Source organism: Macrotis lagotis, chromosome 7 (assembly GCF_037893015.1).
Source record: "Macrotis lagotis isolate mMagLag1 chromosome 7, bilby.v1.9.chrom.fasta, whole genome shotgun sequence".
NCBI classification, from domain to species: domain Eukaryota; kingdom Metazoa; phylum Chordata; class Mammalia; order Peramelemorphia; family Peramelidae; genus Macrotis; species Macrotis lagotis.
Genome location: NC_133664.1, coordinates 212364051 through 212391978, shown reverse-complemented (window position 1 = coordinate 212391978; position 27928 = coordinate 212364051). Strand labels below are relative to the sequence as shown.

General features: G+C 33.9%; 1 protein-coding gene across 2 annotated transcripts in view; it reads right to left on the bottom strand.

The window, feature by feature from the left end:
- Positions 1 to 894: 894 nt before the first annotated feature.
- The window catches only part of PKP2 (plakophilin 2), a 107029-nt gene continuing 79995 nt past the window's right edge, over positions 895 to 27928 (bottom strand). Inside the window, exons 8-13 of one of the 2 annotated variants that reach the window (XM_074194746.1) lie at positions 18536 to 18700; positions 16707 to 16880; positions 13398 to 13551; positions 9966 to 10155; positions 6368 to 6455; positions 906 to 4083 (exon numbers count right to left, since the gene is read on the bottom strand). In XM_074194746.1, coding sequence (XP_074050847.1) covers positions 4015 to 4083; positions 6368 to 6455; positions 9966 to 10155; positions 13398 to 13551; positions 16707 to 16880; positions 18536 to 18700 — 840 coding nt within the window. In that variant the 3' untranslated portion in view covers positions 906 to 4014. Of the gene's footprint in view, positions 4084 to 6367; positions 6456 to 9965; positions 10156 to 13397; positions 13552 to 16706; positions 16881 to 18535; positions 18701 to 27928 lie in introns of both variants that reach the window. The other variant, XM_074194747.1, reaches the window with a different exon arrangement.

Below are 27928 nucleotides of genomic sequence, written 5' to 3'. Positions count from 1 at the left end.
CCTGCTATTACACCTAGTCTATTCCACTGATCCATGACTCTATTTCTTGGTCCCGAAAACTGTCTGGTATTGGCTAAGTTATCGGGACCAATACTTTATAATATAATTTTAGATCTGGTAAGGCTAGGCCACCTTCTTTTGCACTTTTTTTCATTGAATCCCTGGAAATTCTTGACTTTTTAATTTCTCCATATAAATTTACTTATAACTTTTTGTAACTCATTAAAGTAATTTTTTGAATTTTGATTGGTAGGGCATTAAAGTAGTTTAGTTTTGGTAGAATTGTATATTATATTATATTATTATATTATATTAATTATATTATACTGTATTATATTAATTCTATTCTATTTATTATATTAATTAATTTTATTATATTAGCTCAACCTATCCATGTTCAGGTATTTAAATCTGATTTTATTTGCGTGAGAAGAGTTTTGTAATAATTGTTTTCAAAAAGCTTTTGAGTCTGCCTTGGCAGGTAGACTCCCAGGTATCTTATTTTGTCTGAGGTTACTTTGAATAGGATTTCTCTTTCTAGCTCTTTCTGCTGTATCTTGCTAGTCATATATAGAAAAGTTGAGGATTTCTGAGGGTTTATTTTATATCCTGCTACTTTGCTAAAGTTGCTAATTATTTCTAGTAGTTTTTTAGATGACTTTTTGGGATTCTTTAGGTAAACCATCCATCCTGTCATCTGCAAGGAGTGAGTTTTGCCTCCTCCTTCCCTATTCTAATTCCTTCAATTTCTTTTTCTTCTCCTATTGCTGAGGCTAACATTTCTAATATGATATTGAATAGTAGTGGTGATAATGGGTATCCTTGTTTCACCCCTGATTTTATTGGGAATGCATATAATGCTTGTTGATGGCTTCAGATAGATACTGCTTATTATTCTAAGGAACAAACCATTTATTCCTACACTCTCTAGTGTTTTTAGTAGGAATGGGTGCTATATTTTATCAAAAACTTTTTCAGCATCTATTGATATGATCATATGATTTCTGATAGGTATCACATATGATTTTCAATGTGATATTGTCTAGGTTGTAAATAGGGCATAAATCCTTTTCACAATTGCACTTTTTCATGTAAGAGAGTAATTAAGAGTCAACAAGTTGAATGTCCTGTTGCATATTTTGACTTTATTTCTCTTATAATTTTACATTTTCCATACTGACTTAACATTATATAAAAGAAACAAGAGACCTGTGATTCTATGGGAAAATTGTGTAAGGTATGATAAAACATGGGAAAGGAAAAAAGTTTATATTTCAAATGTTTAAAATCCTTAATGCTCTTTTCTCGAACATTCCATTAATATTCATATACAGTCCCATTTCAGGGACTCCTGGGGAAAGGTGACAATGTTAATTTATACTGTTCCTTGCTAGGATAAATTAGTGAGTCAATAAATATTCATTAATATTTCCTATTCCATAATTAGGGCTAAGTTCTGTGGCTACAAAGAAAGGCAAAAAATAGTTCCTGTCATCAAGGAGTTCACAATCTAATGAAGGAGAAAACATGCAAGCAACTATGTATCAATAAGGCATATATGCACACATATGTGAACACAACACATACAACTCACATATTATATCTATGTATATGGATATGTGTTTGACACATGTGTAAAAGTGTGTTGTTTGTGTGACAGAAAGACAGAGAGAGAGAGAGAGAGAATGAATGGAAGCTGAGAGGGAAGGCACTAAGTTTAAGGAGGGCTAATAGAAGTTTCTTGTACAGTCTCTCTCTCTCTCTCTTGTAAAGACTTTAGCTAAGTCTTGAAAGAAGCCAGGGAAACTAGGAGGTGGAGATGAGAAGGAAAATTATTCTAGGCATGGGGGAATAGTCAATGAAAAAGTTGACTGTGAAGATGGTGTTTCTTGAGTGAAGAACAGTAAGGAAACCAAGGTCATCGGATCACAGAATACATGGAGGTGAGTAAGATGTAAGAAAACTGAAAAAGATAGGAATAAGCCAGATTATGAAAGGCTTTAAAAAATCATACAGAAGATTTTATATTTATATTTGATACTGGAGGTAGTAGGAAACAATTGGAATTAACTGAAGGGGTGTGTGTGTGTGTGTGTGTGTGTGTGTGTATAATATGGTCATATCTGCATTTTAGGAAAATCAAATCAACAGCTAAATGGAGAATGGTTTGGAGAAGGGAGAGACTTGGGCCAGCTGATCAACTATTGGGAGGTCAAGGAACAAAGTGATGAAAGCCTGAATTAGGGTGCTTGGCAGTGTCAGAGGTCCAAAAGGTGCACATTACAGAGATGTTATGAAGGTAAAAACAGTAAGACTGGACAAAAGACTGAATTTAGTTGAAAAGAATGAGAAGATGAGAATGATTCCTAGATTATGAGCCTGAATGATTGGGAGGTTGATGTTATGCTTTACAGTTATGGGGAACTTTGGAATAAGGGAGGATTTTGAGGAAAAGAAGTGTTCAGTCTTGAACATGTTGAATTTAACCATAGAAGCTAATTAAATTACTAAGTGAAACAGTATGGAGGGAAGAATGAAAAGGCCCCAGAACACTGACCTGGATGAAGATCAAGAAAAGGAAACAAAGAAGGCACAACAGGGGGAGAACCAAAAAGGAATTCTGTTATGAAAACCTAGAGAGAAACGAGTATTAAGTAGGAGAGGGTGATGGACAGTGTGGTTTTCAAAGTCTACAAAAAAATAAAGTGGAATGAGCATTGGTAAAAAAAAAATGGGTAAAAAAGAAGATGGCACTATAAATGGAAGTGAATGAAAAGCTGTATATTGAAGGAAGGAACTATGGCAGACTGGGTCCAAGCAGATTCCAGCAGTGGGGAGAGCAAGTCTTTTTATAGGATATAGGAGGCAGGGTGGTATGGTTTCTATAGGTACTGGAAGTCTTGGGGTATCCATAGAGGACCTGTTTTGTTTGGGGGTTCATCAAGGTGAGATTGTGCATTGTTTTGAGTTTCTATCGAGGTTAGGGTTCATGTCCTTAGGAAAAGATAATTGATGGGGCTTTATTGGGCAACGATGAAACTCAAGCCTGGATCCAACAAGTGGAAGTAAAGGAAAGTAAAGACATTAATTCTAGATAACTTTCTCAAGATATTATACACAAAATGTTACAATATGGATGGATGCAGTGTGGGTTTTTTAAGGATCAGAGAGACATAGATTTGTTTTGTAGGTAGTAGGAAAGCAGCCACTAAGCAGAGAGTGATTGAACATGTGAGAGTAAAAATGATAGAGGGAAGTAGTCAGCAGACTAAATGGGATCATTTATTCACAGAAAAGCATTTGCCTTGGAGAAGGGTCATCTGTTCAAAAAAGAAATGAAAGAGTGAAGGAGAAGATAGTGGCAGAGGGCATTTGAATGATATGAAATGAGTACAGGGAATAAGAGGAAGCTCTTTTGCAAATATCTCAATTTTTTCAGCGAAATATGAAGCAAATTTCTCAGCTGAGAGGATGGGGAGTGAAGGAACCATGGGAAGGTTTGAGAAGGAATATAAATGTCCAGAAGAAAGGTCATGGTGAAAAAATGTAATGAATCAACTTGGTACAGAGTTGATTATGTAACAAAATTGCAATGGAGATTTTCTTCAGCTTCCTCCCCAGCAGCACATGAGTATAAATAAATTCAGCAGATGTCTGGAGTAACACAAAGCTGGAATTTGGCAGGGAACTTCAGAGAAGAGGATGGTGCAGTTGCCAAACTGACTTGGGATTAAGATGGAGAATGTAAGAGAGTATAACCAGTCCAGTGATAATGATCTGGGGAAAATATCCATGTACTCAAATGTTCTGCAGTATTGTTGCCAATATGCAAATAGAGGGGAAAGGTTAAATAATAGGATGAGCTTTTAGGGTGGGGGTCTTCTGGGATGGGCATAAAAATCAGTCTCTTTCTTCTGGAGTCTTTATGCAGTTGACCAGTGATAAGGCAAATGCTAAAAAACATGGACAAACTGAGATGCAATTCTGGTTGTCTCTACTATCATAGCATCTTTTTCAGTCTTTAAGGGAGTGGTAGGCTTTGATTGTCTGATTGTTGACAAAATCTGTCTTCTTAAATTGAGCCTTTGAGACAAGAAAAAAGACAACATGAATAACAATAGCTTTCAAATTAAGTATATTTAGTTATTTTTTGCCAACGTTTGAGCATATATGTCAATTTTATTTAGTTTAGACCCATGTCACAACACCAAACCCTCTTTGAACTACAAGTTAAATCAAGGGCAATGAACTTCAAAGACTACTGAAATTCTTTAGTTAAATGGAATTTTTAAAAAAACTTATTAAAAACTTTAAAAATTATTAAAACTTAAAATCTTCATATTTCAAAGGTTTTGGATGTTAGGGCCATAGAATAAAAATGTAACTATACAGTCAACTTTTAATCATTGGGGAGAGGAAAGATAAAAGGAAAGGAATAGTAAGGAAAATTTTAGTTCACAGAAAAGCTTCAAATATAATTTTATTCATTTTTCCCTAATGCTCTTAAATACATCAAAATAGACAACAAATAGTAAACCTAACTTGCTATACTAAATTGAATTTTCTTTCTTTTTCCTCAAGTCTCTATTAGAGGAATAATAGCCATGAAGCAATGAAAGGACAAATAACTAAATGGAGAAGGAAAAGGAAAAGACTTGGAGTAATCTACTAAATGGAGAGGCTAGGCCCTGAATAAAACACTAGTTTGATCTGAAATCTAATTCTGATTATGAATATATGAAAAAACATATAGATTTGGGACTGCCCAGTCCCTCATGAGTCAAAAGAGGAAATTGAGGGGATTGGAACAGCAAGTGATGATAGAAATTGAATGAACCACGCTGATTTTATCTTGTAATTCAGGTTTGGAGCCAACTTAGTTTCTTTTCTTTCTTCTTAAATTGAAATTTTATTTTATTTTTCCCAATTATATGCAATGGTAGCTTTTCAACATTTATCCATTTGGAAATTTATTGTGTTGCCCTTTTTTTTTTTGCCTTTTGCAAACCAATGGAGAGTTAAGTGACTTGCCCAAGGTCACACAACTAGGTATTTATTAAGTGTCTAAGGCTGAATTTGAACTCAGATATTCCTGACTTCAGGGACAGTGCTTTATCCACTGTGCCACCTAGCTGCCCCATAATCCATTTTTCTACCATCCCTCCCCCCTCTCCATGGTGGCGAAAAGTCTGGTAAAAGTTGTATATGTGCATTTGTGTTTAATATATTTACATATTTGTCATTTTGTGTAAGATGATTAGAACTAAGGGAAAAGAAAGAAAACATGAGATAGGAAGGAAAAACAAAACAAGTTTTAAAAGACTGAACAAAGTGTGCATTCAGATTCTGTATTTTTTTTCCTTTAGGTGTGGATGATCTCTCAGGGTTGTCCTTGAGCTCTGAACTGCTGAAAGGAGCTGCATCCATCATAGTTGATCATTTCACAGTGTTGTTAATGTTTACAATGTTCTTTTGGTTCTACTCCCTTCTTTCAGCATCAATTTATATAATTCTTTCCATGCTTCTCTAAAGTCTGACCACTCATGATTTCTTATAGATAGTATTCCATAACATTCATACTCATTCTACTCAATTATGGTTCTAGTTCAATTTCTATCTTATCAGGAAATGTTATTCACTACGGGAATTATGAGAAGACCTAATTGCATTGTTCAACCCAGCCCTGCATGGCTATGAAACTAGACCACCTTTACCTGCTGATTAGAGACTTAAGTAAGGACATAGGTTATGTTGACCAGAAATCCATGATTCTAAGATTAATTCAAGGACTTTTCCATAATTGTACCTCTCAGGCAACCATATATTTTATCTGAAAACTGATCCCATACTGATCAACCAGTTATTATTTCCATGTTCCTGATTTCCAGATGCTTGGGAGTAGTAGAACAGTCCTTTTCTGATTTCAGGAAATTGCACTTGTTTGGTCTCCCCCTCCTAATTTAGAAAAGTCTCTAATCTTTTCTCTAATTAGAAATCAGATTCCCTAACGTATTGTTTCCTATTAATTGGTCTTATTCGATTGTTTTTAACATATGAAAATCTATCTTCCCCCCAGACTCAGTGTCCAGTGTTAAAAGTGAAGAAGATGACTGATTCTGATTTTGTTAGCAAATTGGTATGCACTGAAATCCTTGGAAACTCAAACCTTTGTTTTGACATTTCATTTTCTACCTGTCACAGTCTTAGCTCTGCTGCTTATAATCTGTGTGACCTTGAATAAATGACTTAGTTTTTCTAAGCTTTAGTTTCCTCCTTTTTAAAATGAAGTTTTGTTTAAGTCACTAAGACTCTAGATTGATGATTTGCAGAAGAGGACTGGGGTTCTAATTCCTTTGAGCTATCTTACCTTCTTGTAGGCATTGTGAAGATCAGTATGAGACCACAGAGAATAAAGTAGCACAGAAGCTGCTTTACTAGCTTTGTTGGAGATATAGCTGCAACAGAGAAAAGGAAGAGTAAATTCTTAAAAGAGAAATTAAGAATCTGTAATCTATAATCCCTAAAAAACTTATGAAAATTAAATAATTTGCCAAATGTATAGGCTCTCTGCTTCTTACTACTCATCTTTATCTGAACATCCGTCTGTTAATTCTTCTTTGTCACTGTGATAGGACTTTTTTCTTTTTATTTTGTTATAGTAGGTGGTGAATAGAGTACTGGACTTGGATAGGAAGACACAAATTCAAATCCTGCCTCAGATGCTTACTACAGTACCCAGTCCTTGGGCAGGTCACCTAACTTCTGTCTCATTTCCCTCATCTTGCTAAAATGGGGGAAATAGTAACTTCCTCCCTGTGTTGTTGTGAAGATCAAATAAGTGCTTTGCAAACTTTAAAGAGGTTTAATTGTTAACTAGTATTTCCCTTGTACCCAATACAACAATATAATTCAACATGCAATAAATACTGGAAATTTCTGTTTTATAAAAGTGTATTGTATAAAGTTTGTAATTTCAATCATAAAGCTGGAGTTTGGAATATATTTTCCCATGGAAATAATGTTGCAAATATTGTTAAGTTGGTAGACCTCAAAAACCCCATTTGATCTATGATTTATTACCATCAACTACCACCAGGAATGACAGTGACTTCTTATTCCCATATTGTGACTATAGTTGCCTCTTCTTTCATTCACAAAAGGTAAAAGGAAAAAAATTGGATTAGTTTTGTGAGCTCTGGAGGTTGGGTGATTTTTTGCTACTAAATGGCATACTATTTACACTTTAAAAATAAATAAGCAAATAAGTAGCATACTTGTTTGCTGCATATGGCTAGCAGTAGTGAACAAGTCTCACTTACTGAAGTAGTTTCTATTAATGAAATCTACTTCCCTGTGACAGTCACATGTGAATGCTTAAGTTATTAAAATAAGGTCACTTTATGTTTTCAGATGCAAGCAGGCAGATTTTTCTTTCTTTTTTTTAAAGAAAGATTTTATACAATTTTACAATCCCTAGTCTTGCTCCCCCCCCCAGAAGGCAGTCTGTTACTCTTTGCATTGTTTCTATGGTATACACTGATCTAAGTTGAATGTGATGAGGGAAAAATCATATCCTTAAGGAAGAAAAATAAAGTATAAGAGATAGCAAAATTACATAATAAGATAACTTTTTTCCTCCCTAAATTGAAGGTAATAGTCTTTGGTCTTTGTTCAAACACCACAGTTCTTTATCTGGATACAGATGGTATTCTTCATTGCAGAGAGCCCAGAATTGTCCCTGATTGTTGCACTGTTGGAATGAGCAAGTCCATCACCCCCATGTTGCTGTTAGGGTGTACATTGTTTTTCTGGTTCTCAGGCAGATTTTTCTAACATGGAAACATCTGTACTTGTTGACTTACAGAATCCCTATTTTCCCTGCTATAATCAGTTTTGTGCTGAATTGTTCAGTTATTTCAAACTAGGAAGCAGAAAGCAATCTTAAATCATTTTTGACCCCCCCCCCAAGTGATAGGAATCAGAACTAATTGCTTAAATAACGGAAGGGTATAATAGAAGCAATTGTATTTTCTTTAATGAGGGGCTGATACTACTTACCCAAACATTTTCTTTCCTTCTTAGAACCATATGTCCCTATGTATTATAAGATGCATCTTAATTTTAGTGCCCAAATTTGAAAAAAAAGTATTACATAAAGTTATTGAACTCAAGTTTTAATCACCATGAAATTCAAGGGCATTTTGCTCATAGCTTTCAGGCCTCTTTTGGGCAAGTCTGGTTTTTTTTGTTTGTTTTAGGTTTTTGCAAGGCAAACAGGGTTAAGTGGCTTGCCCAAGGCCACATGGCTAGGTAATTATTAAGTGTCTGAGACCGGATTTGAACCCAGGTACTCCTGACTCCAGGGCCGGTGCTTTATCCACTATGCCACCTAGCTGCCCTTTCATCATCTTCTTGCTTCACGCTGAACCATCTTTGTGGAATCCCAATCACCCTTTGTTCTTCAATCCATATCTTCAATTCCTTCTCTAAATCAGGCCATTTGGCTGACTTGCTTCTCATGGCCTTCTTCTGCACTGGCATTTTCAATAGGGCTTTTCTTCCCATAGCCAGTCTCAGATTGTTTTCTCAGTTGGAGGAGGGCCAAACTTATGTTCAGCAACATGATTTTCATTCATTTTTGCAAACTGGATCACTTTTCACTTGAATTCAGCACTGTATGAAAATTTTTTCTGAGCCATATCTGGGCAGCATGTGGCAATGTGAAACAATGAGTACAAAGACAACAAGCTTGAAAAAGTGGGAAATGTGGTTTTACCACCACAAGACACTCCCAGTTTTTAGACTACAAAATTTTTGGAAAAGGGTGTGTCTTATACATGGGGAAATACGACATATGATGGATATGAGTTTGAGGTAATCTATACCTAGTCTCCCTCATAACAAATAGGATGAATGTGTGATACTAATGGTGGTTCTGTCTCTTTGGGAATTAAATCCCTAACTGCTATCTCATTTGCATGAGATTCATATTAATAGAATAGTTGTAATGCCAAAATACTCTCTCATCCAGAAAGAGATTTCAGGTAGGAGGAGATGATGAACAAAGTCATGAAAATATATTTATCATATTTCCCAACAGTGTCTCTGGATCAACTGGAGTGATGTTAACTTTTTAAATTAGATAAATACTGTCCAACATCCTGTCCTTCCTCCTTAGTTACTTTGGGATATAGTATCTGAGCATTTCTAGGGTCCCAATTTGCCCAGTTAGATTTTAAGACTCACAGCTGTGTCCCCAGGGGCCACATATTACATATTTGTGTAATGAAACAGTAGAATAGGATCTTAGAATTTTGATTCCTAGAGATTTTTAATATTATGCAATGTAAGCATCTGGGACAAAGGATTAGATCCTATTTGTTTCTGTGCAGGCAAGTGCACACAAACACACACATGATAATGCACGAAATCTGGAGTCAGGAATATCTGAATTCAAACCCAGACTCAAATATGTGACCCTGGGGCAGTCTCTTTATCTCTGTTTGTCCATCTTGCCTGGTCAATAGAAGGTGTTATATAAATGCTTATTCCTTTCTTATTCTTTCCCCTACTAGCTCTGTCACCTAAAGGCTATTCTGAAAGATCTAGTCCATTTGTATGTGGGAAGAACACCACTCAAAGAACTTTGGACTGTGTGTTATGTATAGCAACATTGGTTATTACATTCAAATATTTGAAGGACTCTTACTTGGAAGAGAGATTATAATTTTTCATCTTAAATTCAGAGGAAAGAGAAATATATAGAATGTAGATTTCAATTCCAAATCAGTAAGAATTTAGAAACAAAAATGACAATGAATGCCTTGGTTGACAGTGAGTTCAATATTAGAGTTATTCAAGAAGACTGGATCTGTATTTATGTATCGAGGATTCTTGAAAGGATTCGTTAATATGTCAAATTGGAATAGATTACTTCTAAAGTCTCTTTCAAAATCATGACTCACCTATCACCCATACTGATAGCTATAATCTTCAGAAAGCCTCCAGTATTTAAGAGATCTTGTGCATTTTGTTGGCTATTCTGGATTAAATTGTTCAAGGTGTAACAGGCAGAAGCTGTCATCTCAATGAGTAGATCAGAATTTGGTACTCTGTCAGGAATTATGGAAACTAAATCAGGTAAGGTTTCCCTAGCTGTAAGATAAAACAAAATATCTGGTTAAAACATTCTTATATATCCCAAAATCTAAGCTCAAATTGGAGTTTATATAATAATAAAACATATAATAATAGTTCTGATTCCTACAGGCCCTCACAAAACTCTATTTATTTGTACTTTTTATTTATTATGCTCCTTTCCAAATAGACCATATGTACACTCATAGCACAAAGTCTATTTCTTAGTATCTTCAAAAAACACCTGATATAATATTCTTTTCGCAACAGACATTTGATAAGTATTGCAGAATGAGTAAAGTGAAACTACTGTCTCATGTATAGGGAATTAAAGGAGGTTTGTCTTTGCCCCCTTTTGTGACTAAAGAAATTAGGTAGTAGAAAATTACCACAAACGAGCCAGCTTCATCTTAGCTCTTTTTTAAAAAAAATCTTAATTTTTAACATTCATTTTTTAAAAATTTAAGTTCCAAATTCTCTCCCTTCCATTTTCCCCTTCCAGCCACTTAAGACAGAAACATGACTTTACTGTATTTCAAAGCTTTAATAATAGCACTCTCATAGCAAAGAACTAAATACTCATCTGCTAGGGAATGATTTAAAAAAAAACCCTACAGTATATAGATGTAATAGAATATTATTGTGCAAAAATAAATGATGTCTATCAAAAATTTAGAAACACTTTTTTTGAAATAATATATAGTGAAATTCAGTAAACCCAAGTTTTTTGAAGTTTTTTGAATTATAGTTCAAAAGATTACAAAAAGAAGATGGAAAAACAATAAAACTATTGAAGTTTCAAAAGAGCAATAAAAACATATCTCTTCCCATACAGCAGGGAAGAGAGGGATTAGTAGATGAAATATTGTATCTACATTGTCAGATAAGCTTTCTGTATTGGATGTTTTTCCCTTAGCTGCTTTTTGATGGCACAAAGGAGAACTCACTCTTGAGCACTGGTAAGCCATAACCGATAAAAAAAAAAGACATAAGGCACCAATAGAATTATTTACAAAATATAATTTGAACCGCTGAAAGCCTAGATTTTGAAAATGACATTTTATAACAGCTCACATCATAGCAATGACTGAGAGGTGCAGAGACCTGCAGGATGACTGAATGTAATTTCTGAAAATCATTTTACTTGGCACAGCAAACTGTAGTCTTAAAAGTTCTCTTTAAACGAGGTGCTTCCCATCTTACATATTAAAATGACATAAAATTTCATGACACATGGAACCATAAAACTATTTATATTTGTTCAACAATCCACTAAAGATCAATAAAAACTAAGGAAATTATTAAAACATAGAGAGACATAAGCTCACCAAAGATAAGTCAATACTTTAAAAAGTTAACCTGCAGAATACAAAAAGAAATGATAACGAAGGGATTCCTTAAGTTGTGTCCATTACGGATAATGCGTAGAAAACTAGAGGGTCCTCTTAATAAAATAAGCTGCCACTAAACTGACACTAACCTAACCATCTACATAGGGAAAAACCAAGTGAATGAAGAGTGTATTTTACTCCAATTATGATAGGCAGGGAGACATGTGGTAACCATGAATGCACATGCCCTGCACAGGTATCATGGAACAAATTGGGTCTACCTCTGCAAAGAAAGAATACATGAGGCTGGTTTGCATTTGGGAAGTTGCATAATGATATTCGTGATTCTAAGATGCTAAGTCATCTTTTTTTAATGCTATTATTATTTTTTATTTGTTTTTCCAATTACATACAACAATAGTTTTTAGTCCATTTTTTGCAAGGTTTTGTGTTTTACATTTTTCTCCCTCCCTTCCTTCACTCCCCCACTCTCCTTGACACAAAGCAATCTAATATAGAATCTACATTTATAATCATGCTAAACGTAGATTCATATTGGTCTTGTTATGAGAGAAGAATCAAATCCAAATAGAAGAAATAAAAAAGCTATAGAGGGGGAAAATGACATTATATAAGACAACTTTTAAAAATTGAAGATAATAAACTTTGATCTTCATTTAGACGCCACAGTTCCTTCTCTGGAAATGGATGGTATTTTCCATCACATGTCTTTTAAAATTGTCTTTGATTATTTACTGCTGAAATGAACAAGTCCTTCCTAGTTGATCATCACCCCATGTTTTTGCTAATTATGTTTAACGTTTTTCTAGTTCTGCTCATTTCACTCAGCATCAATTCATGCAGGTCTTTACAGGAAAAGCCATCTTTTTTTTTTTTAAAAAAAATAATTATTATTCTACTGTTGAAACTATGTAACTATACATTTAAAAATATTATTTTATTTTATTTAAGGCAATGGGGTTAAGTGATTTGCTCAATGTCACACAGCTAGGCAATTATTAAATGTCTGAGGCCAAATTTGAATTCGGGTCCTTCTGACTCCAGGGCTGGTGCACTATTCACTGTGCCACCTAGCTGCCCCAAAATTATGTAACTATAAACCATGGAACATCACAATCTCCCAAAAGTCACAATTGCAGACTTCCCGAAGGAAAGGGAAAATTATATATGATCCAAAGAACAATGGAAATTTGTTTAAAAAAAAAGTGTATGTGATAAAATCAAACTGGAATTAAACACTAGATATCATGCAGGATAAAAAATTGATTTTTAGAATCCCCAATAATGAACTTGTTATTAGGAAGTGACATAGAAGACATGGTACTGGATGAGGTCTGGTCATATACTGAGAGTAAGGAATAACAGGCATTGCCCAGTATTGTTTTAGTAACCATGAAATCCTGAGAGAACTAAAGTGGATCTTCAATGAAGGATTTATAGGACAAAAAACTGTGTGAGGGGGCAGCTAGGTAGCACTGTGTATATAGAACACCGGCCCTGGAGTCAGGAGTACCTGAGTTCAAATCCGGCCTCAGACACAATAATTACCTAGCTGTGTGGCCTTGGGCAAGCCACTTATCCCCTTTGCCTTGAAAAAACTATAAAAAAACCAAACTGTGTGAGATAATATAGAATAGCTTAATTGCCATTTGTATCATAAAAAGAGTGTTCATGATGAAGGTCCACTGAAGTTATGTAAATAGCACTTTCCAAATTTTACTTCTGTGCCCATTTTAAAGCAGTTGACATAAAAAGAGAAATTTCTTTCAAATTTTATGAATTCCAACAAGCTAAAAATCCTAGGTACAAAAACATATTCAATATTAATCATTAATACATATTTTTCTATTTCCTTTTCTTGCATTATTTTCACAATGTTCACAAACATTCGTTTTAGAAAAAACTCACCAATTTCATTCAGGAGAGGCAAATTCCGAGACAAATTCCTCAGCAATGAGACTGCAGTCTTTTTTACACTTAAATCACTCACATGTAGCATTTTTCTAGTGTGCTGGAGGCCATTTTCCTTTTGGACAATAGTCTGGGCTACAGCAGATGGCATCTATAGTATGACATATGCTATCAGTATTCTGGGTAGCTTTTAGTTCTTAGGAAGACAAGGCAACATCTAGACCTTTTGATGACTTGAAGTTAAATAGAATGTTTTTAAAACTATGTTAATAATTATTATGCAACTATGCAATTCATTAAAAAACCTTAAAAATTAAAAACAAAATTCAGTTTAAATGTCAATTTAAAATAATTTACTCTGGAATAGATACTTAATCTTTTAGAAAATAGTTTCTGATTTAGGTTGAGATATATATATATATATATATATATATATATATATATATATATACATATATATGTCTATCAGGGTCAGAGATATGGACAGATTGTTTCTTTGACAAAGGTTATTTCAAGCATTTGCACAGCTTTAACAAATAGAAACTGAAAATAAGTTAGGAAGAATTAATTATTTAATTTACTTCCTTTTTTTTCCCCAATAGACACTCCTTCACATACTATTCCATCCTTTGGTAATGGCCTTCCAATTGTCCCCAGGGGCAATGCCCAAGTGTCCAACCCCTCTCCCTACAGGTCATTATCTTGGCATCTCTTTCCCATAGGCTCTGTGACTAAATATCTCTGCGTCTTATGTTTCTTCCTTTCTACTAGACATAAGTTCATTTTTCCTAAAAGTTGAATTGTAGATTCAGTTCACTGCTGCATGACCAGTATTGCTAACTACCACATTTGATCATTACTAAAATTTCTAAGCTGCTAATTTAAGAGAACTACTGGATGCAAATTTTTTTCCTTGAAAAACAATCCAAGGAAATCAAACAGTTAAAAGGTGGCTAACACACAGATCTAGGACAATAAAGGGGACTTATAAGAATATTTTTTCTTGGGATCTCCTTTTGGGTCATGAAGAAATAAAAGAACAGATTGGCTCACTAAAAATGGCAAGGCAGGTTAAACAACTTTAAACAGCTGTAGAAACTCAGGCAAAGGAAACAGACATGAGACATTCTTTTTTCCAAGAAGCCTTGGATATTTTTAGGAGACTTTCTAGAGATTTCAGTCAATTTCAGTCTGAGACCCCTAAGATCATCTGTACTTCCTGGATACCCTGGATGGAAGGGACACTGAAAGTTTAAACTGACATTTCACAGAGTGGATGAATCTCAGAGCAGTCTGAACTCCACAAGGCCTTGGACTGAAATATTCTCAATTCTAGAGTCAGCTGAAACTGAGTAACATAATGAGTTTAAAAGCTACTTGAATTGGTTTCAAGTCAGGCACTAAGTGAAAGGGATAGATCAAAGATTTGGAATAAATATGGAATACTTTTATGAGGCTCAGTATGCAAACACGCACAGAAATTATATAGGGAAATAATATACTAAGAAATTAAGATATAATATTCTGAGACCACTTTCCTAGCTTTCATTCATCCCTCACAGTCTCCTGAGGGTGGACTCACTACCACTTGACTTCCTCAAAGATTCTAGAGGTTTACTGTTATGCAGTTGTGTCTATGCTTCTTGACCCCATTTGGGATTTTCTTGGCAAAGACACTGGAGGGGTTTGGCATTTCCTTCTTTAGCTCATTTTAGAGATGAGGAAACTGAGGTAAATAGGGTTAAGTAACTTGTCCAGGGTCACATAGTAAGTAAGCGTCCGAGGACAAATTTGAATTTAGTTCTTTCCTTTCCAGGTTCAGTGTTATATATACTGAGCAGGGACAGTGAAAATAGTTGTTACAGAATTGCCCTAGGGAGGCTCTAAGTATTAGTGCCCTTGGAGTCTTGAGGCTGGCTATCTTTCCTCAATGTGACTAGTATGTCCTCAGTTTGTCTTTGATCTTCCAATGTAAATATTGCTACCAGACACTGCTGATCTGGACACGTAGCCAATAGAATCTCCAGGTTTTCTGACATTTTGTAAATCATAAAGTTATAACCTGGTCCATTCAATCTCTAGATACTTAGGTGTTTTTTCTCATGAGACATAATATTTTTGTCCTTGGTTTTTATTTCTCTACTTCCGGCTGAATGCATTGTCTTCTGTTCTATTATGGTCAATGGAAGGGGAAGAAAAAAAAAAAGAAGTCTTCTAATCTCTCAAAAGTCTGGAATCCTCAGATCCAGATTTTATAATCTTCAAATCATGTAGAATTTTTGTCCAATAACTTTTCAAAGTCCCTATGATTTGAAAAATTTATTAAGGACTATCATTCATACCTAACGGATTGAATTGTCTAAGCCTTTTATGATTAACAAATGCAGATATATAGCCTCCATAGGTATATGGATATTTACTTTATTATTACTTTACCCAACTTTATTATTACTTTACCCAATTGAATCTTGCCATAAATCAAAGAATTTCAGTTTTGGTTGAATTTTCTTCATGGTGATTAGATATGATGAGGAATTTTTTAAACATTTAATTTCTTTCAGAGCACTAAACTGTTTAGTACAGATAGAATCACATACAAAGAAAAATATTAATGATCATTCCAAAACCAATCATGAAATTCTTTTGAATGATCAATTTCAAATTACAACTTTGTTCTCTAGTATTCTAGATCTCTTGTAGAATATTTGAAAAATTGCTTGCATTTTCTGTCTTGCTTTCATACTCAAGATAATTTAAAGATCTATAAGCTTATTTGTATAAGTTATTTATCTAATCTTTATGTACAAGGTGTTGAGCTAAAGAGCTTCTGGCAGGGATCACATCTTGTTAACTAAATTGTTCCAAGAAGGAAGTTTCATAATATAAACAGGAACCCATACAGATTTACCTGAGGTAAAGTCTTAGAATAGAAACCTTTTTTTCAGAGGGATTATTCCACTTTTGGAGACCAAAAAGAAGTGTTTACAAAATTTACCTTCATTCCAGAGAAGAGAACAAAAGAATTCTTGAAACTTTGTAATCAGATTGCTGTGAATAAGTGTTAGCAAAGGGGTTTTTTTGTTTTGTTTTTATACATTTTGTCATTATATAAGTCATTCCTTTGTAATTTGATGCAATTTGGGAACAAAACAAGCATGTCCTGGAAAACTAGTAAGTAATAGTTTCTTGTGATTCTCCTTGGAATTGAAGTGGGCATATTTATGACTTACCAGAGTTGCCCATAGTTGGGCCTAATGAATTTTACTTAATCTTTTAAAAAAGTATTAAAATAGGATTGAGATTTACCGGTCCACTTCCTGCTGTGAGATTCTGGAGAGCTCCCAATGATGCTTCTTGTGTGTAGTTTCTTATACTCTTGGCTATCAAAGATAGATACATTCTTATCACAATGGAGTGCCATAGCCATTCCACACCTTTAGGATTACTCTTTTCCTCTGGTAGAGGGATGTCCTGATATTGCTAGTCATGCAAACATATTGTATTCTAGAATTAATGTACTGCAATCACTTTTTACAATTCCCTATTCAAACTAGAATAGATCAGAACAACTGTTTAAAATAGAACAGTAGGAAAAAAAAGAGTTGAGAAGCAGGATATATGGTAGAAGCAAATTTAGATTTTAAATTTCCATTTCCCCAGGGTATGCTGGTAAATGTTTAAAAATCAGCTCTCCTCATACATTGCCATTTACACAATGCACTTTTAATTCTGTATGCTTTGTTAACATTTCCCCATCACTTTCTATGTCTAGAAAAATCAGCAAAACAATGAATCAAGTTCTAATTTTGGAGCATTTGCCCATTTCTGAGTTGAAAATGTTCACGATGAAAATTTAAAAGTAAGTTCTACTCATCCAATTTGAGCTTGCTTCAGCCCCTTCTTGTGTCTCAACTCAATTTTCTTATCCTAATTCTATTTCCTTTTCTTCCCCCCCCTTTTTAAAAATTCTACTTCCTTTTTAAAATTTTCCCTTTTGGATACTCTCAAGGAATACATGAAACTAAAAAGAGGATGGTCTGAATGGTTCTTAAAACACTGATAAATCCCAAACTAAAATCAGTTACAAAAATGATTTGAAAAGCCTCAAATTTGGAGTGATAAGAAATCTTAAAAGTTATTTATTCCAAATCCCCTTCTTTTATACATGAGGAAAATCAAGGCAAAAAATTGATTTGCCCTAAATTATCCAGATTATATAGCCAAGATAAGATTTGAATATGGGTTTTGTACTCCAAATCTAGTTTTAGTTTCATTATAAAATGTTGTCTACCTAAGGTGAGCTAATGTATTTTATAAAGTTATAAAAATCTATATATACTCCCTTGTATATCACTACATTTGGCACATTAAAGAGTTCATCTTAAGTCTTAGATCACTGATGTCTGAAAAATTATAACTTAGAGGGAAGATCATATTCTACTACCTTTCATGTCATCATTGTATTGATTGTGTAATCATCTAGGTTAGTTTGATTTTGGACTTGTAAAAATCAGTCTTCTTAATTTAAAGACATATTTTAGTTTTAAAAAAAGAGGTAAAAGAACCAAAAAAGCAACAGTTGGGTAAACTGGATAAGGCTTCAAAGATATCACAATTATCTTCTAAAATAGATAAGATTAAAGTGATGTTCAATATTGATTTTTTTTGCCACATCATTAAAAATTTTTATCACTTAATTTATCTCAGGAAATAGTTGAACCAGATAGATAATCTGAGCTTCTTCCAACTGAGGAAGATAAAACATTGTGATTTGAACAGTCTATGTTCAAATTTTAATTATTTTTCCTAGGTTTCTTTGAATAAAATTCCTATTTATAAAAATAGAATCCAGAATTCATAAATATATATAAAACAATAGAATCCAGAATCAAGGCACTAATAACTCCCTGTCAATCCTGATTATATGATTGATAAAGCTAGTGAAGTTTGGAAATAATATTGGAGTAAAAATACTCATTTGGGGACTTCAAAATGAATTCTCCACATGTCAAAGTTGATTACTATCAAAAGTCTGTAAATTAACTTGTATTATTTGCTTTCTAGCAAAAAAAGGGGATAGGGTTTAGAAGCATATATTACATAAGAACATGTTATGAAAATATATCGTAATATACCTCTTTCACTTTCCTGCTTCGACTTCCAAAGCACCCAATACTTTTGTTATTGGTGGTCTGAATATTCCTGTTTTGAATGTAGTTACTCTGTGAATATCTCTCTGGGAATTCTGCCTCCAGTTGGTAGGATAGGTTATGAAGAATACATACACAGTTCTCAGTGGCCTAAGAAAAGAGAAAATGAATGCTCATTATATCTGCCACTGTGTTTGTGTGTGTGTGTGTGTGTGTGTGTGTGTGTGTGTGTGTGTGTGTTATGCATCATTCTATAGACTATGTATTTGTAAAGTCAAAAAATTTGTGTGGGTTCTCAGACCTGATTGTTCAAGGAAAAAATTTCCAGTAACTTTATGATACAATTTTGTAGCCCAACCATTTAATTAAAATAATAACTTATGAAATAGCAACCTTGACTGGGGGAGAAAGGAATAGGGTTTCCTTTTTACCCTCCAACAGTGCTTTAAGTTTTGCCAAGCACTTTCCTAAAACCAAATGGAGCAAAAGGTGAAAGAATAACCATTCCCATTATTTTCCCTATCCTATACATCTTGCAGGGATGTTGTTAGGATTAAATGAGGTAATAAAAGAAAAATTACTTTGTAAGAACATAAGTTATTCATTATTTTCATTGTTATGCTGTATAATGATTAAGCAGGGTTTATTGTAATTTTCAATGAATCTGATCCTTGGGAAAGGTTTTGCACCTCTTCTGCTGAGCTTTAAAATTTTCCTTGCTACTCTTTCCTCTAATATTCCTTTCCAGGTCTACTTTTTTAGGAGAGATGTCTTGTGATTCTTCCCTGTTTTTTCAGTCTTTTTGTTTTATTTTAATATTTCTTGGATCATGGAATCATTAACTTATTTATTTTTTTTGCAAGGCAATGGGGTTAAGTAGCTTGCCCAAGGCCACACAGCTAGGTAATTATTAAGTGTCTGAGGCTGGATTTGAACTCAGGTACTCCTGACTCCAGGGCCGGTGCTCCATCCACTGTGCCACCTAGTCACCTCGGATCATTAACTTCTTGATGGGCATTAGCCAACATTCCCCTTCAGACAACTTAAAAACAATGCATTAGACTGAATTCTAGAGCAGTACAACTATCACAAGGTTAGGGTGAAATAATTTTCTAATTCAAGACAACTTAGGATGTTAGAAGAAAAGGTCTATGCCTCTGGAGTGGGGGCTGGCCTTGAGTGCAGGGCAGCAGCATTGCCAGGTTGGTTCCTGGAGCTATATACTATACTGGAAGCAAGAATCTTAGTTGTTTCCAACTGACTACAGAGCTGGATTGCAAATCCAATGTGGCATGAAGTTGGGGGTCTAAGCCTGTGCATCATGGACAGTCCTGGGTCACAGATCTGATGGAAACTGGGTCTAAGGCTTTGAACTGGGCAAGAAGCATGAACAAAATCAAAAGCAGTTATTTTTCAAATATTTAGAGACTGATTCAAATGTATAATACAAGTCATTTCCAAATTGACAAAAGTTAAAGGATATGCAAGCCCGTTTTGAGATGAAGAAATCAAAACTTAAACAATACTGCTGATTAGAGAAATGCCAATGAAAACAATTTGGAGGTACCACCTCACAGTCATCAGACTGGCTAATATAACAGAAAAATAAAATCATAAATGTTGGAGGGGATGTATGAAAACCTGGATACTAATGCACTTTTGGTAGAGTATGAAATGATTCAACTATTCTAGAACTCAATTTGTAACTCTGTCAAAAGACAATCAAACCATGCATACCATTTGATTCTGCAACATCACTCAAGATCTGTATCCTAAAAAGATAAAGAAAGAACAGGGAGGAGGAGGCTGTGTAGGAAGATCCCTATTTACAAAAAACTTTATTGCAGTTCTTTTGTGATGGCTAAGAATTGGAAATTAATGGTATGCTCATCAATTAGGACATGGAAAAGTTGTGGCAAATGAAACTATTATTGTGCTATAAGAAATAGCAAGCAGGGTGATTTCAGAAAACAACAGGAAGACTTACTGATGTTAAGTGAAGTGAGCAGAACATTGTATACAGTAATATCAATATTAAATGATGAACAATTGTGAGTGACAGCTATTCTCAGCAATACAATGATCTAAGACAATCCCAAGACTCATAATGAAAAATACTATTTGTGCTCACAGAAAGAACTAATGACATTTGAATATAAATGAAAGCATGCTATTTTTTACTTTTCTTCTTTCATTTTTTTGGTTTGATATTTATTCCACAAAAAAACTAATATGGAAATATGTTTTACATGATCACACATGTATAAACTAAAACAGATTATTTATATTCTCAGGAAAAGTGGAGTAGAAGGAAGGAAGACTGGAACTTGGAACTCAAAACTTTAAAAAAAAGATTGTTGAAAATTGTTTTTATATGTAATTGGGGAAAAAATAAAATAATTTTTAAAAGAGGCATAGATAAACAAAACACTCTTATTACTATATAATATAGATGTTTAAATTGTACATGATACAATAGTTCACAATTGAATATACATTTTTCTTTTGTTTGTTGTATATTGAAATGTTTATAACGTTGATTTTTGTTGAGCTCATAATTTTAAAAAAACAAGATAATGTAATTAAATAAAATATTTCTGGGATCCAAATAAATGAAGGACAAAATCAACAACTCTATCAAATATTCCAATAGTATTAATTTTAGTTTTGTGGCTCTAACCACAAAATGGGTCAGGCAAAACAGAAATGGGTTGAGTGAAGTCTGCAGCTGAGTAACCAGAGGAGGGAGATCAAATGTAAAGTAATCCTGTAGTTCCAAAACTCTGAACTTGCAGAGCTGGGTATCAGTCTATTAGAATTATGTTGCTCAGACAAAACTGGAATAGAGAAATTACAAAACTCAGATCAGGAGAATAGTGATTAGACTTTGCCCTCAATAAGACCACTTATGGAATGCAGTTCCCTGGGCTGAGTCATCCCTGAGATCCAAGAAAAAAATATAACACTCTATACCCAAAGAATACAAACAAGGACCAAACAAGGTTCTAATTCCCTACAGAAGGATATAGAATCTAGCTTTAAAATGAAATTTCAATTCTTCAAAGAAGGCTGGAATATGGAGTAAAGAAATAGATACTCCTTCAAGAGCTATTACAAAGAGCCATAAATTCCTAAAACACAAATCCAGAAAATCTAAAAGCAAGGCCTCAAAAGAAAAAAAAAGTTTACACACAGAGCCAACTAGAATTTGGGTAAGAAATGAAGTAAGAATTCTTGTAAAAATCACATGATAAATACACTGAGAAATCTAGAGGACAAACTAGAGAAAGGAGTATTAGTGGAAAGAGTAGCAAGGAAAATTTAAAAGCTCAGAAGAAGTGCAAAACCTTTCACAGGGATCAAATTCATTGAAAATTTCAATGAATCAAAAAGAAGTTAATGATCCCATGACCCAAGAAATATTAATATAAAATAAAAAGACTAAAAATATAGGGAAAAACACAAGAAATATCTCCTAAAAAGTATACCTGGAAAATAGGTAAAGGAGTGAAGAACCCCATAATCATCAAAATGTTTGAGAACTACGATGAAAAAAGGCTCATCTTTCAAGAAATTGTGAATAGAAACTGCCTAGAACAGAAGGCAAAGAAACCACCAGTGACCACTTAAACAAAATTCAAAATAAAAATTTTCAGGAATTCAAAATCCAGGGGCTGTAGGTCCAAGACAAAGATACTGACAGTAGGCAGAAATAAAGTATTCAAGGACTGAAGAATCACAGTTTGGATGACACAAAATTTGGCAGCTACCACTGAAAAGAGATAAGAGACTGAAATATGATAAAATATTACAACCTTACCCTTCAATATTGCAGGTTATCCTGCAAAGAACAATGGTGTGTGTGTGTGTGTGTGTGTGTGTGTGTGGTGTGTGTGTGTGTGTATGTATGAGAGCATGTGAGGGTGAGGTATGGAAAGTTCTTTCATGAAAACTAGTTTCCAAGCATTCTAATGAAAATACTAGCACTGAATAGAAATATTTGAAAAGTCAATGCTGGTATCAAGAGAAATATAAAAAGCTAAATACTTTTGAGCATTCGGAAGGGATGATAAAATAATGAAATCTTTACATTCTGACTGAGGAATATGAAGCAAAAGTTCAGAATCCTAAAGGGAGTTAAGGCAAATGATTTGGAAGTGGCTCTGTGATATTTGGATGAGCTTAAAAGAAGAGGAGAAGTTGAAAGAAAGGAGAAGAAAAAGAGAAGAACCTTATTGTCTCACACAATCATAATTCACAAATGGAATAGTCTTGTTGGAAAGAGGAAGGAAGTGTCATTTGAACCTCACTTTTATCTGAACTGGTCAAAGAAAGATAGAACATATAGCTTGATGTAAACATACATTCAACTTGTCAGGAAATAGGAAGTGGGAAGGAGGATAAGAGGGAATGGATTCATGGTAGGTTAATCATAAGCAAAACAAAGTCAGACACCAGAAATTAGATCATAAAGGAAGATTTAAAAGGAAATAAAGAAAAACGAAACTTGTCAATTGAAATATAGGTTGGGGGGGGCGGCTAGGTGGCACAGTGGATAAAGCACTGGCCCTGAGTCAGGAGTACCTGGGTTCAAATCCGGTCTCAGACATTTACTAATTACCTAGCTGTGTGGCCTTGGGCAAGCCATTTAACCCCATTTGCCTTGCAAAAACATAAAAAAATATAGGTTAGGGGAATAGAGGCGGGGAAAGGGAACATAAAGAGACTGAATCAAGTGCAGAGCACATTTTGTACACATTCTTTCTTAATTGCCACTCTTATTTATAAGGAGAAGTTCAGGGGATAAAAAATGAAGGAAAAGCATAAGAGAATTAGATGAAGAAAATCATATAATTAATTTTCACCACTGTAAATGTAAATGAGATGAACTCTCCCATAAGACAGAAGAGCACAGAATCAGTGTTAAGCAAAACAATATGCTGATTAAAAGAAATTCACATGAAACATACATATTCACATAGAGTTAGAATATAATCTATTGTGCTTCAGTGGAACATTTGTTGGGAAATTTAAAAGTTACAAACAAATGCAGAAAAGCAGAAATACTACACAAATTCCTTTACTGATGTAATAAAATTTATGTTCAATAGAGGGTCACTGAATAAATAATTAAACATTAATTGGAGACTACCTTTAGTTAGTTAATAAACACTTATTAAGTACATTTATTAAGTTACTTTATTAAATACTTATTAAGGACTAGGACTAAGTGCTGGGTATTAAAAAAAAGAGTTGCTGCCCTTAAAAAGTTCCCAACCTAGTGAGAGAAGACAACATATAAAAAGGAGCAAGGGGCATGAATTGCAGGGTTCATGTGATTCATCATGATGAGACTGCAGGATGATGAGATCCCAGAAAGCATGATGAAATCTAGCTGGTAAATGATGATATGGCTATCCCAAGTTCTCCTTGAACAGAGGATCTGGGAGGAGCTCTTCACCTCCTACTTTCTTCCCTCTCCTGTCAGAAGGAGAGATTTTAAGGAGGTGTAGAGCAAATAACTCAAAAAACATTGATGACAGATAGCATCAAAGAAAATTATACAACATACCAATATGTGTGAAATGCATCCAAAGTAGTCCTTAATATCCAAAGAAAATCCACATGAAGGGGAAAGGGATAAGCATTAATTAGACATTTACCAGGTGTGATGCCAAATGTTTTAAATATTATCTCATTTGATTTCACAATAACCCTGCAGCAAACCTGCTATTTTAACCTCCATTTAACATTTGAGGAAACTGAGGCAGATAGATTAAGTGACTTGCTCATACAATACAAAGAGAAAAAAATTCAATCCACATCCAGAGAATGGAGTCTGAATGCAAATAGAAGCATATATTTTTCACTTCATTTTTTGTTTTGTTCTTTTGATTTGTTCCTTACAATATGACTAATATGGAAGTCTATTTTATGTGCTTGCGTAGATATAAGCTATATCAAATTGCTTACCATCTTAGGGAGGAAGCAGGGAGAAAATTCAAAATTCAAAATTTTTTAAAATGAAAGTTAAAAATTGTCTTTACAGGCAATTGTGAAAAAATAAAAGGAATGCCCAGAAATCTTTTATTTCATTAGGGGTTTATTTCCACCCCATCAATATATAAGAGCTATATTTGTTTAAATATTATCTTATTTGATTTCACAGCAACTTTGCAGCAATTCTGCTATTTTAACCACCATTTTACATTTGAGGAAACTGAGGCAGACAGATTAAGTGACTTGCAATGAGAAAAAATGCAATTCACTTCCAGAGAATGGAGTCTGAATGCAAAGAGATGCATATGATTTTTCACTTCAGTTTTTGTTTTTTTCTTTTGATTTGTTCCCTCACAATATGACTAATATGGAAATATATTTTACATGACTGCACAGATATAAGCTATATCAAATTGCTTGCCATTTTAGGGAGGGAGCAGGGAGAAAATTTAAAACTCAAATTTTTTAAAAATGAAAGCTAAAAGTTGTCTTTATAGGTGATTGTGAAAAAATAGAATAATATTAACAAAAGGAATGCTCAGAAATTCTTATTTCCTTTAGAGGTTCATTTCCACCCCACCAAGCATTATACTCACCTTTTTAGGGTAAGCTTATTTTGTTTGTCTTTTAGAATTAAAATATATTAGATGTATGTAGATCTTTTTAGTAGAAGCTTCCAGATCTTATATGATCCTGGTTATAATTTGTTGACATTTGAACTACTTCCTTTTGGATATTTGAAGATATTTTTCTTTAACATGAGTTTTGGCCATGAATTATTGGGATTTTTTCTCTAGGTTCCTTTAGAAAGGAATAGTTTTATTATTTCTTTATTTATTTTGCCTTCTGATTCTAAAATATCTATATAGATTTTTATTCATTATTCATTCATTCTTTGTTTTTAAAAAATATTTTATTTAATTGTTTTTCCAATCAAATGCAATGGTAGTTTTTACCAATCATTTTGTGTAAGGTTTTGAGTTTTACATTTTTCTCTCTCCCTCCTTTCTCTTCCCCACCCTCTCAGAACAGAAAGCAGTCTGATAAATGCTCTACATTTACAACCATGCTAAATAACAGATCCATTTTACTAATCATATTTCTTAAAATTTGGTAACCAGGCTTCTTTTTTTTTATTCCTTCCTGATTCTGATTGATTTGCATTTTCAATGCATTTACTAGATCAATTGTTTTTGATACTCTTTATCTTAATTTTCTTCTCTTTTACAAAAATCTTTTCATTTTATTTTAATATTTAGTTTATTTTAATTTGGCCAATCCTAATTTTTAGACAATTTAATTCTTTTGTAAGGCTTACCACCATAAATTCTAAAGTACTAATTGTCCTTGCCACCTTTCTTTTTTCCCTCTTTCATTTTATATCTCATTTAATTTCTTACAGGTTCTCCTCTAATCCTTGTGGCAAGAGCATTCTTTATTCTAAGGCTCTACTTGGCCTTATTATGGATTTTCTATTTTCTTCTAGATTTACACTTTGAGTTTCTGTAAGTATAATATATTTATTCATAATGTCTTGGTTTTCCTCCCTGTTTATTCATATCTTTCAGATTCAGTTTATGGATTAAGAACTTATGTTTTTTTAATTAACATTTTATTTGTTTTCCAATTGTATACAATTGTAGTTTCTACCTATCATTTTTGTAAAGTTTTGAATTTCACAATTTCCCCCCCTTTCCTCTCCCCCACCATAGAAGGCAGTCTGATAGTCTTGTTTCCATGCTATGCCCTGATTGAAATTGAATGTGTTAGAAGAGTAAACATAACACCCCCCCCCAAGAAGATGAGAAACTTGAAGAATAGTGAGAAAAAAAAGTGTACTTCAGTCTGTGTTCAGATTCCAATGGCTCTGTCTCTGGGGTGAGTTGCTTTCTTTATCATAAGTCCACCAGAGAAGTTGCTTCAATATTTTTCCCACAGTTTGGCATTACTAGCTGTACCTCCACTCTATTCCTCTGCACTCTCATTTATTGTATTCTCTCTCTCTCTCTCCTTTCATTGTGGCCCTGTCCAAAAATATGCTGTATCTGAGTATCCTCTCAGTCTATTTTCCCTCTCTTCCATCACCTATTCCCCCCTTCCCTCCCCCCCCATTCCCCCTTATCCCATCCCTTTCTTCCCATTTTTCTCTAGTGTAAGATAGATGTCCTCACCCTATTAAGTATGTATGCTATTTCCTTTTTGAGAGATTTCTGATGAGAATGAAGGCTCACTCATCCCCCCTTGCCTTCCCCCTTTCCACTCCATTGAAAAAGCTTTTTCTTGACTCTTATGTGAAATTCCTTAGATTCTTCTTCATTTCCTTTCCCTTCCTCCCAGTACTTTCCTTTATCACCCATTGACTCCATCTTTTTACTATATTATACCATTATTTTCTGCTCCTTCCTATATCCTGTCTATTTATACTCATTCTAATAGCTCTTATAAATGAGAAAGTTCATATGAGTTGTCAATATCTTCTTCCCATGAAGGAATACAAACAGTTACATATCATTAAGTTCCTTCTCTTCAACCCCCTCTATGGTTCACCAGAGTCCAGGACTTGGAGATCAAACTTTCTGTTTAGCTCTGGTTGTTTCAATAAGAAAGTTTGAAAGTCTCCTGTTTCATTAAAAGTCCATCTTTTCCCCTGAAAAAGGATGTTCAGTTTTCCTGGGTAGTTTATTCTCGTTTGTAAGCCAAGATCTTTTGCCTTCCAGAATATCATATTCTAATCCTTATAAACCCTTCCAGATCCTGTGTAATTCTGACTATGGAGTCTTGGTAGTTGAATTGTTTGTTTCTGGCAGCTTTTAGAATTTTCTCTTTGATTTGGGAGTTTTGGAATTTGGCTATAATATTCCTGGAAGATTTTCTTTTGGGATCTCTTTCAGGAGGTGACTGGTGAATTCTTTCAGTTTCTATTTTACCCTTTCCTTCTAGGATCTCAGGGCAATTTTGCTGTATTATTTCTTGAAAAATGAAGTCTAGGCTCTTTTCCTGGTTGTGGCTTTCAGATAGCCCAATAATTTTAAAATGTTTTCTTCTGGATCTGTTTTCGAGGTCGGTTGTTTTTCCAATGAGAAATTTTACATTTTCTTCTAATTTTTGGATTTTTTGGAAGAATTTTATTTCCTTTATATTCTTCCTTTAGTTCCATTCTGCATTTGAAGGAGTTATTTTCTTCAGAGAGTCTTTTTATCTCCTTTTCCAGCTGGTCAATTCTGCTTTTTAAGGCATGCTTCTCCTCATTTGCCTTTTGTTTTACTTTTTTCCAGTGGGCCAAAAGTGGTTTTTAACATATTATTTTCTTCAGTATTTTTTTGTATTTCTTTCACCAAGCTGTTGATTTGGTTTTCATGATTTTTTTTTGCATCATTC